The 11,343-nt window shown below is 47.3% G+C and overlaps 1 protein-coding gene across 1 annotated transcript; it reads left to right on the forward strand.

Annotated features, from left to right (window-relative positions):
* The first annotated feature begins 1,750 nt into the window (after positions 1–1,750).
* On the forward strand, positions 1,751–10,872 carry CISH (cytokine inducible SH2 containing protein). Its single transcript, XM_030501354.1, has 3 exons — positions 1,751–2,731; positions 7,066–7,292; positions 7,816–10,872. The coding sequence occupies exons 1-3, from the start codon at positions 2,685–2,687 to the stop codon at positions 8,316–8,318; spliced, it is 777 nt and encodes a 258-aa protein (XP_030357214.1). The 5' UTR covers positions 1,751–2,684; the 3' UTR covers positions 8,319–10,872.
* The last annotated feature ends 471 nt before the right edge of the window (positions 10,873–11,343 follow it).

Raw genomic sequence — 11,343 nt, forward strand, 5'->3', positions numbered from 1 at the left:
CACCTACACTGCTTCCACGGAGGACAAATACAGAGCTGCTGACTGAGGCCCCCTTCGCATGTGGTGTTTCCACTGTAAGTTATTGGTGTGTTCCTGCTCCCGAGATACAAACGGCTACTTCACCCATAGCACAGAGCCCGCACACAAAGACTTTTCCAGAAGATCGCTAGAGGGAGCCTAATTCTAAACACAAAAGCAAGTAATTCTCCCTTCTCAATGTCTGCGCTGGGCTGCAGTGCTCCTGTCTTAGGCACACTACAGCTCTCATCTCTGTGTCCCCTCCAAGGCTAAGGACAAAACACCTTCTGAACACGCAGGTTAACTACAGCTTGCAGGAGGCAGCACCCACTTCCTGCTCTCTAGGCTAGCTCTCTTCACATCCATTGTGCTGCTGCACCACCAACACAAGGTTTTAAATCATGCTGAATTGAGATAGGAAGGAGCACCTGCATGCAGGCATCCCCCTGCAACCCTGAGCCAGGACTAAGCCTCTGAACGATCTTCCGACTGTTGTGCTTGCACAGAGCAGGTGAGGACTGAAATTCCTCTGCCAGCTCCTCACCTCTCCTGCGAATTTACCCGTATCCAGATGAAGCGTGAGCTGAAGTCAGCCTCAGGCTGAGAGGCAAACTGGTCACAGGGGCATGCCTGATGACATTCTCATCCCACTGGACAGCTCTTAGAGGACAGCACCTCTCTTTGGACAGCTTAGTACTGATATCAGCACTGCCCCTGATATAGTAAAGAACAGGAATGGAAGCCTGCAGAAGACTAAGCAGCAGTTAAATGAAACAGCAGGAGGCAAAGGCTGAGTCAGGAGCTGAACTTAGGCTTCCTCCTCTCAGTCTCATGTCCTGCCTGTGAGAGCATCCTCTAAACCTTGTCCTTACCATCACCTTCCCCTCCCCTCTGTTCCCATCCCATCCACTTTGGTTCTGAGCAGCACAACAATTAGTAACATTTCTAAGTATTCAATCTACTTCAGTGGAGGTGACAGACACTCCACTCTCACATTCTCTCTGCTCTCTAATATGTGAAGAGGTGGCAACTCATGGCAGGAAAAGAACAATCACACTTTTGTTACAAAGCATTTGAAAAGAAAAGGTTCGACAAGGCTAAAAGTAACTGGAATTCTTCCTCTTGGGTCACCCAGTTCGAACTTGACAATGACCTATAAAGGCAGGACAAACTGGTGGGGGTGGTGGAACCTTTCCCAGGAGACTGAAATCCAAATTCACAGGGAATTCCCAGATAACCAAGGCATGAAACCACCCTGTGCAGTGAGACAACCTCCCATGGAACCCCCATGTTTACCGGAGTGGGACCCAGTCCCTGTTTTCAGCCCCATGGCCACCACCTTCCCCAGCACCCAACTGTGCAAACGCTCCCATGATCCAAGAGGCACTGCGGGTGCGGGGGGATGCTGACTCGTGGGGAGACTGCTAAAATAAGCCGAAAAAATTACAAATAAACCCAGAAACAGCACAAATGGATAAAACCAGATGGGAGTGTGTAGAAATAAACACGTGTGAACAAGTGAACGCTACAAACGGGCTGCGGGGAGCGCGGAGCGGGGCCGGGCGGGCATCGCTAGTGGGTCCCCACCCCGGGTCCGAGCGCTCCCCGCCTCCCTCCGCGCTCCGCCCGGCCGATCCCGCGCATGCGGCGGGAGCCGCGGCACCGCCCATTGGCGGGCGGGGAAGGCAGCGGCGGCGCCCATTGGCGAGCGGGGAAGGTAGCGGCGGCGCCCATTGGCCCGCGAGCGGCGGCGGCGGCGCCCATTGGCAGCGCCCGCCGCGGCGGCCCCGCGTTCCTGGAAAGTTCTTGGAAATGGATCAAAGGCGTTTCCGCGAACACGCGCGGCGGCGGCCCCGCACGGCCGCGGCCCGCCCTGCCCGCCGCCTCCCGCCCCGCCGCGCTGCGCTGCCTGCCCCGGCCGGCGGCGCTGACAGCACCGCGGCCGCTACGGACACAGCTATTTATACCCTCTCCTTCTTTCCCTCCCCCCCGCCCCTTCCCGCGTGGTTGATATCGGAAGAGTGATGTGAATACAATGCGATTCCAGGAATCCCTCACTTCCTGGAACAGATTAAAAGGGGCGCACAAAAGATTACCGAGGAGGCTTTTTCTCTTTTTCTCCCCGCCGCGCCTCCCCACTCGGGCAGGCAGGGCCAACGCAGGGCGCTGCGCTCCCGCTCTCCTCCCCAGCACCCGGGGACACCTTATTTATTGCTATCTATTTATTGCTATTCCAGAGCGCTCTGGATGGTTTTTTAGTACCAGATTGCTCTGAAGGAAGATTAGTTCCTCTTTAAACATATGTAATTTCCCTTTTCTCTGGTTATTTTTTAAACTTTTTTTGCTGTCCTTCTGTGAAAAGCAGAACAAGAACACTTCATTTTCTGAAGCACAGAGGGAGAGGGCACACATTTTCCTGGCTGAAGTTGCTGAACACTCTGTGAAGCCTCTCTCGGACAGCCCGACTCGCCTCCAGCTTAGCTTTTTCTGTGGCTGAAGCACCCCCTTCAGTAGAAGGGGTTTGCCGGGGCTCTCCAGCCTTCTCTGACTGTGAGCTCCTAACTAGAGGCTGGGACTAGCTTGCTCTGTCCAGGAAGCAAAGAAAAACGAGACAAGAAGAGAAAAAGAGAAGAGGAGAAAGCATTTCCCACCTTCTTGAAGACTTAATGCTTTTCACTTGGTCCAGGAGTGACATGATCCTCTGTGTTCAGGGGTAAGATACTCTACAACCTTCTTTTAAATGCTGTGGTTTGATAATCGTAATTAGTGAGATTCCCAGGGATAGTTTTTCAGCTCGTGTGAGTTGCCATGTGTGATTGTAATGGAACAGCAATGGCTTACACTAGCCGAGTGCTGAGTTCTCTGCGTGTCCTGTGTATCAGCTCTTTAGATTCCATGGCTGAAATCATGGGACCATGAAGTATTCCTGATTTCTGCTGACAAGCTACATGGTATTCAAAGTCTCGGGGGAGTAAAAATCAGTAAAACCTTGGAGTGTGTTGTTCAGTGGTGTGTGTAATACCAGTGGGGACACCACCCCGGGACTGTAGGGCTTCTCATGTCCCGGCAGCGACAAACTGCTTACAGGGAAACACTTCCCCACAGTTCAGATGGTTTTGCCTATTTCTAAGTAAATATTTATGTTAAACTCATTAAGTTCATTTTCCTATTGCTTTTATGGGTAAGATTAAACATATGTACACATATACAGACCTACCCATACACAGCTTTCTGTAGAATGAAAGCTATGGGGGGCACATGTATGGTACACCACTTTGGGTTGGTAAAACAGGTAACGGTATCAGTGTCTGGTACTGGTGTGCTGGCACTTAGTGCCTCTGTGACCAGCTAAAGCCATCAACATGCATTAATACCTGGTCTGCAGGAATCGTTCAGCATTTTTACATACACTGCGTTATTTGGAAGGTGTCAGCATTTGTTTCAGCCTGAGCTGTAGCGTCAGCATTGCCCATGCGGGTTTTCCACAGAGGCAACGCATTTGCCTTGTCTGCTTTAAATGACTAAAGCATGGGGATTTTTCTGCTATTTCACCCCCAAATCTGCTCCACAGACACACAGAGCTCATGCTTACCAATACTTTCCTACTACTCAAGTGGGATTGTTTTCACCTGCATTTGCAGTCTGCTACTGCAGTTCCTATAGCCATGGCAAAGGGAATTCACGTTTCAACTTAGGCTTTGTGAAATCCTTATGTGAAGCTTTTCTCCAGGGTTAACATTCCAGAGCTACTGCTTCCCTTCACCCACTAAGGACTTGTTATGTAGCCCGACATGTAGATGGTTGTCTCTTAATATCTATTTTAATGATAACTTATTGCTCAGTTTTCACTATCCTATAGGATTTCATATACCCTGGGCTCCATGCTCTCCTCCTATTCAGACCGATCTCCCTTGGGAGTCTTGGGATGTGGCTGATGGAAGGGAGAGCAGCTCAACACACTTTTTCTTGTACTATTTGTACTGTGTTGCAAAGTTTAGCTTATCAGCAAAGTAACTGCAAAGCGAACACTAAATGCTATCAGACATATCTGATTCTCTTGAACTTTCTTGGCTTTCCAAGGCCTGTAGAAACACTCATTGCCAAAGCACAAGGAAGTTCATTTGCTGTTTCTCTCCAGACTCCACAGAGGCTACCAGCTAGACATGCTGTATTTTGTACATTTGTTTTCTTCTGCATTCAGTTGTTGTACTCACACTTTACTCTGCTCAGTCCTGATCCTCCACATCTCCCCTCTAGTTTCTTTCATATAAGCGCTCCTTATTTTCAAGTACTTACTGTGCCCCATTAAAGGGCTGACTTTTCACGCCAGCACACCTTTTTCAACTTGTCCTTATCCCAGCAAACTCTTCTTAACCCTCTTGCAAATGTAACTGTGTCAAAACTTGCAGTCTGCTGTTACTCACTGATCCCTCTACTCTCCTGTGCTCGGAGCTGCTCTGTTTGGCCACAGCAGCAGTTCTTCTGTCTTCAACCCACACACAAAGTTGTTTAGGACACTGTTGCCTCGCAGTCTATGAGAACTTCCAATCCCCCCTCCCTGTTCCACTACATGGGGTCTGGGCTCCTTCAGCTTCAGGTGGCAGAATAAGGCAGCAGAGAGGGAGCACAGTGGGAAAACTCATCTCAAGCACACAGGCTCTGCTTTGGAGATCCGCAGTGGCTCTACTAAACAAACCTACTGAGAAATTCACACAGTTGACGTGTCTTTTGGAGGACTCAACTGTGAGCTGGTCCAGCCCTTGAAATGAACAACTTTCTGCAATGAATCAGGAGTACGTTTCCCTGCGTAGCTTTGCTACCTCTTTCTTCCTTCCTGGGCTCTTAGCCAATTCCTAATTCCCTCTCAAAAGCAGGTGTATATAAAAAATAGTTCCATGCTAGGAAAAACAAGAAAAGTTTTCTTCCTGTTCAAAACCAAAGAGTAATGAGAAAAATTTTCCAGAAGAAAATAAGTACAGAGAGATTTGGAATTTGGACTGCAGTGTCCAAGTTGTGGAGAGCAAATGGGCGGTGAGCAGTGCAAGACTGATTTTACCTAACATTGATCACTGCCCTTTTCAGCTCAGTGACCAGTTGGCATAAGAACACACCTGAGGGAGAATGCTCTGCCAACAGACCCTCTTTGCACAGCACAAATTGTTCTATTAGGTTCAGTACAGGGAAGGATCTGGTTTATAGACCTCTTTGCTCAAAAAGGGGGGAAGTGGAGAATCAGGAATCTCCTTTCCCCAGGAAGGCAAGCAGCTAGATGCTTGAGCATGACATTAAGATGGAGATAACCAAATATCTTTAAAAATGCAGCCCTCAGCACCTACAAATGTAGCTCAGGTGGGACTTAAAGGAGAACTCAGAGGTTTCCCAACAGCAATATCCAGGTAGAAAAGTCTATTCAGATCTACTGTTCTGTGAAAGCCACTGATAACAGTCTATGTGATCAAGGGTGCCTGGGGAAGGGTCAGCAATCATTTTTATTAGCTTTGACTTCCTACCCATTAATAGCAACTAAGCAATGAACATCAAATCCCATGAACATCAAGTAGATATCCTGCTTCTGAAATGTGATTTGACATATGGAAAATAGGGTTTTGCCATGTACTGCATGGGCAAGAAATGTCTCTCTTTAGAGCCAATTTTGCCAGTGGTTTTAAAAAAACCTTACTCCAAAGCTACATAGTTCTATTAGAAATGTAGTCATGGAACTGATTGTAGCTCTCAATCACAAATCACTGGGAAGTCATTTTCAGGTTATCTCTTATCTACTTTTCCCCCAGATTCCTTCTTCCTGCTCCCCATCCCATACTTAGGACAGTGGGGTGTAGCTGTGATCAGGGGCACATCAGTTGACAACACATTTATGTATGTACCTGAAGTGTCACTCTTCACATAAAGCACAGAGAAGAAGGAAGATGAGAAAGGAAGTGCTTATGACTTCAGTCTCCTTCCACTTCTCAAGGATATGGGATGATGTGGCTGCTGTCTTTGCAATCACCATCAGCTCCAGTGGTGCTGTGATGGTCTCACATTGAGGACTCTGCTTCTCTCTGGAAACTCACCTATCTTACACTAAGTGTCTGAAAGAATGTCTCAAGCGAGTGCATGTGGGTGACACAACACAGGGCATGCAGCAGTACAGGGCACACAGAGGCAAAGAGCCTAGGAGAAAAGACAAACCAACAGTTTTGTTCAGGAGCTTGCCTGGGGATGAAAACTTCCCTGGCCCCCAGCATCTGCCCTGCCCCTGGAGCTCTGCTTTCCTTTAGAATCCTTCTGCTGCAGAGAAGGAGTACCTATGGCCCATGAGAGCTCCAGGTTCTGTGAAACTGCACTTCGATGCTGGATGGCTACTCTGACACTCTTTTTAGGCCACAGAGGGATTAACCTTCAGAGCAGCCCAGTCATGGCAGAACCTCCTCCTGCTGTAATCCTGCAGGGATTACAGTTGCACCGAGATCTCTGCCATGCAGCTGAATACAAGGGATTGTGTGGTGAACAGGCTTGGCTAAAACAAGAATTGCCATTATTCTTCTACAAGATCAGCTCACCTTGATTTCTAACAGACACATTTAGGATCAGGTCACCCTTGAGCAGGAATCGGGTAGGACAAACCTGAAGCTATTCTCAGTTCTGCTTCTAATTATATTACAGTAGATGACTAACAAATCCAGTGGCAGAAAAAGAAATGTTCCAGCATTGTCATGATGCAAGTGAAGCTGTAATGATGCTGTGAACTTTATTGCCTCTGAAACTACGCACTAAAAGGCAACATCTAAAAATATCAGGTTTAAAATCAACCTAAATTGCAAGATAGATCACCTTTTACAAGGCAGAAGAGGCCAACTCTCTCTCCCTGTTTCTAAGGGCTCATCTTTAGCTGTGTAATTTTCTTCCCCTTGCCTCTCTCTATTTGGAATGTTATCATATTGAGGATCTGCTTATAAAACATAACATATATGTAGCATGCACTGAACAGACACTGCCACCTATTTCAAGGCAAGGAAAAATAGCAGAGTATGCTCTTCCTTTCAGACCTCATCCTTTGCTGGCGGAGGAAAAGATCAGGAGACTCTCACTCAGGGGCCTTGCGGTGGAACTGTCAGAGCCCATCATGCAGCCTCTCCCAGTCATGGCCTTCCAGGAGGAATCTGCGCCTGCCTTTGCAGCACCAGTTCCAGACAGCAACCCACCTCAGACACGAGACCCTGAAGAAGACCTTCTCTGTATTGCAAAAACCTTCTCCTACCTTCGAGAATCTGGTAAGGCTCAGCTCACAAAGTCACGGGTCAGAAGGCTACAGGGAGCCAACTCTGCAGTCTGAGCTCCAGCAAGAATCTCCTGATCCCACTTCAGATAGGAACCTGGCTCTGTTACAGCCATGGCTGGCTCGTGGATGCAGCAAATGTATTTTCAGTCTCTACAAACTTGTATCCTGAAGTAATTTATTATTAGTATAAGCAAAAGCTTTGTCCTTTATAACTGAATCAGGATAAAGAATTGCAAAAAAAGCCTCTCTGTGTAAACTGTAGTAGCTGCAAGAGTAGCCATCCTCACTGCCAGCCCCAGCATAGCAATAACAAGCATAGGTAAGAAACCCTTAGAATGAAGGGTTCCAAGAACCCTAAGAACTAAGAGATGGTCTGTTTCTGAAGTTCTTACTGAAACTGGGCCTGGTTACTTACCAGGTTCTGAGCTCAGTAGGCTTCAAGGCTTCCCTAAATATAGTGCCAGTCCTTTAATACATTCTTTGCCTCACGAGTTCTTTCTCGGATGCATTTCCAGGTTGGTACTGGGGATCTATCACTGCCAGTGAGGCCAAGCAGCATCTCCAGAAGATGCCTGAGGGCACTTTCCTGGTACGGGACAGCACCCACCCCAGCTACCTGTTCACACTCTCTGTCAAGACAAACCGAGGTCCCACCAACGTGCGCATCGAATACACTGACAGCAAGTTCCGGCTAGACTCAAACTACTTGTCCAAGCCTCGCATCCTGGCCTTCCCAGATGTGGTCAGTCTTATCCAGCACTATGTCATGTCCTGCACAACGGAAAGCAAGAACGAGGCTCCTTACCCGCCTCCGTCTCCTCTACCTCCCCTGCAGAAAGAGATGGCAGCAGCTGCAGTACACTTGAAACTCATCCGGCCGCTCGGCCGCAAAGACAACATCCCCAGTCTCCAGCACCTCTGCCGGCTACAGATTAACAAGGCTACAGCCGACGTGGACCAGCTCCCTCTGCCCAGGCGGATGGGGGACTATTTGAAGCAATACCCTTTCCAACTCTGAAGCATGGCCATTACATCTCAGGCATGACAGACAGGGACAGAAGTAAGAGAACTTTGTGTCTTTGTCCCGCTGAAGCATGGCATCAGGTGGGCACAGTAAAGACCTGATTATCCGCAGAGACTGCATCAATCTTTCCTCTCCCTTTCTTTCTAAATCCATTCCAGCGCCAGGGAGGAGTTGGTTGTTTCAGTGAACAACGGGACACAATACGAGCTCTGAACCTCAGGCCACGCCGACAGTGGCTGTGAGAAAGTGCTGTAGGCATGGTCACACTACTTGAATTTCAGAGCTGCTGTGACACCGGCAATGTTAACATTGTTATTTTCACTATTTATTTCCATGGCAGTTTCTCTCCTCATGGTATTTTAAAAGCACCTTTTACTTTATTATTTTTTTGTTTCTTTTTCTTTTGTGGAATTACAGATAGAAGAAAGTCTCCCAGACAAATGACAGCCAAAAATCTGTGGGAATTTGGATTCACATTCAAATAGTACCTGTTTGAACCTGTCCCTGTAACAGGTTGCAGGAGTCCACATCCAAGTTCCCCCAGACTTCTGGGGTATGTGGGACTCAGACCCACCTCTGCAGAGGTAAAGAGTATTTTTTTTTCCCTTCCTTAGCTCCAGGGCACTGGGTATCATAACCTCAAAGCACACTGGTAGCTCCCAGAGATGCATTCTGCATCATAGGTTGTAGACAAGAGACTTCTCCAAGGAAGCCCTTCCTCCTTGAGAGCTCTAAGCAGAGATTCTCAATATTGAGCTTGAGCCAGGGAGCACTCATCCCATTTTCTTTTTCCTTCCATCTTTTCCATCTCCAAAGGAAGTTTGTGACAAAACATTTAGAAACAAGTAATCAGAACCCCAACTTTCTTATTTGCAGGCAGAGGGATTTGGTTTCAGAGCACTCTGCATTTGGCTTGTGTTTTCAAAGTGCTGTTTCCTGACATTGCCCTTGCCTCACAAGACATGGGAGAGGTTCAGAGACGGCTCTGCTGAGCTGCACCAGTGACACACACAGCTTCAGGATATTTATTTATTTATTTGGGGGGGTACCAGGTTAGAAGCACCTCAGCAGAAAGAGCTGTCCTTCCTCTCTGCTAGCACAACGCCACGCTGCAGTTGCTCTGCCTCTGCCAGCATTATTCATGAGTCACGCAGCTTCGATCAGAGCGAGGCTCTAGCACACACTGGAAATCACAATTCAACTTTTCTGTTTGCCCAGGTCCAGACCTCTCCACTCCCTTTCTCTGACCTGCATGTTGGTTATCCTTATTAGATTTTTTGCTCTGGGTTTACTTCTCACACCCCTGCAAACAAAGCACAATGGCTTTACCCTTTGGTGGGTAGGAGGGACAAACAGCAGATGGGATCTGCCCCAAACTAAGCATAGACCCAAGTGGCCCCCTCCTCTTAATTCGTTTGATCCCGTCGCCTTCCCAGCCTGTAGGAGCCAGTCCACACCATCAAGTGAGAGCACAGAAAGGAACAGAAAAGGTCTGCAGAAATTATTTTTCAGCTTCTTTTGCCCCTAAGGCCCCATAACTTGATCACACTTGAACCAATGTTAAGGATTCCTCATTCATTCCCCCCGGGACTGTCTCTCTGAGGCTCTGTAAATTAGAATAGACAAATCCCAGCTACACCTGAGGGTTGGAAGAGGAGTGGAAAAGGATGGGATGGTGACCCAGGAGACAAGCTCAAAAAATGGGTGCAATTTTTCCACCCTATCTTGAAGCTGCCCAAAGGGACAAGATGGCCTGATGTGCTTAGTCACTGTCCTTCTTTTTTCACCACATTTATACAAGTTTGTGCTCTTGCAAGTTTTGGTTTTGATACTTTGATGATTGACAGCGTGCATGTGTGATGTCAGGTTTGCTTTTTATTACATCCTTCCCCCTTGCCCCATATGGCAGTAACCGTGGGAAGGTACCGAATGAGAATGAAAACTTAGAAGTCAAAACAAAAAAGTGTTTTGGGTTTGTTTTGTTTTTTAATGATATAAACCATAAACCACTGAAAAGGCTTCCTCTTATCCTAACACCTCTATCTGCCTGAGGACACTGGGAACAAGAGAACCACAGCTCTTGAAGGAGCAGCAGTGATCTCAGGAAGCCCACATGGCTCAGCCACAGGCTTGCTGTCTACAGCATGTGAAAAATCAGCTTGAGAAAGGGCGAGTTGTTCAGCTCTCTGAAACTTGCTTCCTATTTCATCTGTTCTCTGCTGGGGTAATGAGGAAATCAAGCTTGCAGGTTTGGCTTCATTGCCCCAGGAGAGCCCAGCTAAAATGGGAGAAGCGTGTGAGGAGAATGAATGTCTGTTCCACCCCCAGCAGGATGATGAAGAGGCTGAGCTGTAAGCTCACATGGGCAGGGACCACCTCTGTTGTATGTTTGTTCCGCATCTAGCACAATGGGGTTCTCTAGGTGCTACTGCAATACCAAGAATAAACAATACAGTTACTCCAAAACCTCAGTTTCTTCTATCTTGAGACAGTTTGTTAAAAATCATTTGACTTGGATTTTAAATAAACATTTTAAATATATTTTAAAGCCACTCAATGTAAAAGTCTTTGGTAACATCCAAATGGATGAATTCATTTCCTACTCACAGAAATCCTCCCAAGGAAGACTGAGCAAACTCTTGACCATTTTTTGAAACAAGACACAAAAACCTTTAACAAAAAGAAAAGCCCTTCAGATACTGGGAGTTAACACCAGAATCATCATCACCAGTGTGGGCCCGGTTTCTACCACACACAGATGAGTGGTGGCAGACCACAAGTCCCAAGTCAATATGGGCTGAAGGAACATTCTTTAATGATGCAGAAAAACACAGCAATGGTTTTTGCCTCGCTTCTGCATGCCATAGAAAACCATTACAATCTAGGGGAGAGGAGACAGAACGTAACTGGAAGTTTGGCAACTTGTTTGGAGCAGGCTTCATGGTGGCCCCAAAGAAAAATTCTGCTCATGGTAAATGTTGAAAATTAAGTCCATAAGGAGTAGATCATGCCTTGGGTG

The sequence above is a fragment of the Strigops habroptila genome, chromosome 11 (genome assembly GCF_004027225.2).
Source record: "Strigops habroptila isolate Jane chromosome 11, bStrHab1.2.pri, whole genome shotgun sequence".
Classification (NCBI taxonomy): domain Eukaryota; kingdom Metazoa; phylum Chordata; class Aves; order Psittaciformes; family Psittacidae; genus Strigops; species Strigops habroptila.

Coding starts and splice junctions, on each gene's coding strand:
- CISH (XM_030501354.1), top strand. CDS start 2,685: ATGCTTTTCACTTGGTCCAGGAGTGACATGATCCTCTGTGTTCAGGG. Junction 2,732..7,065: donor ATGATCCTCTGTGTTCAGGG/GTAAGATACTCT, acceptor TCTTCCTTTCAG/ACCTCATCCTTTGCTGGCGG. Junction 7,293..7,815: donor CTCCTACCTTCGAGAATCTG/GTAAGGCTCAGC, acceptor ATGCATTTCCAG/GTTGGTACTGGGGATCTATC.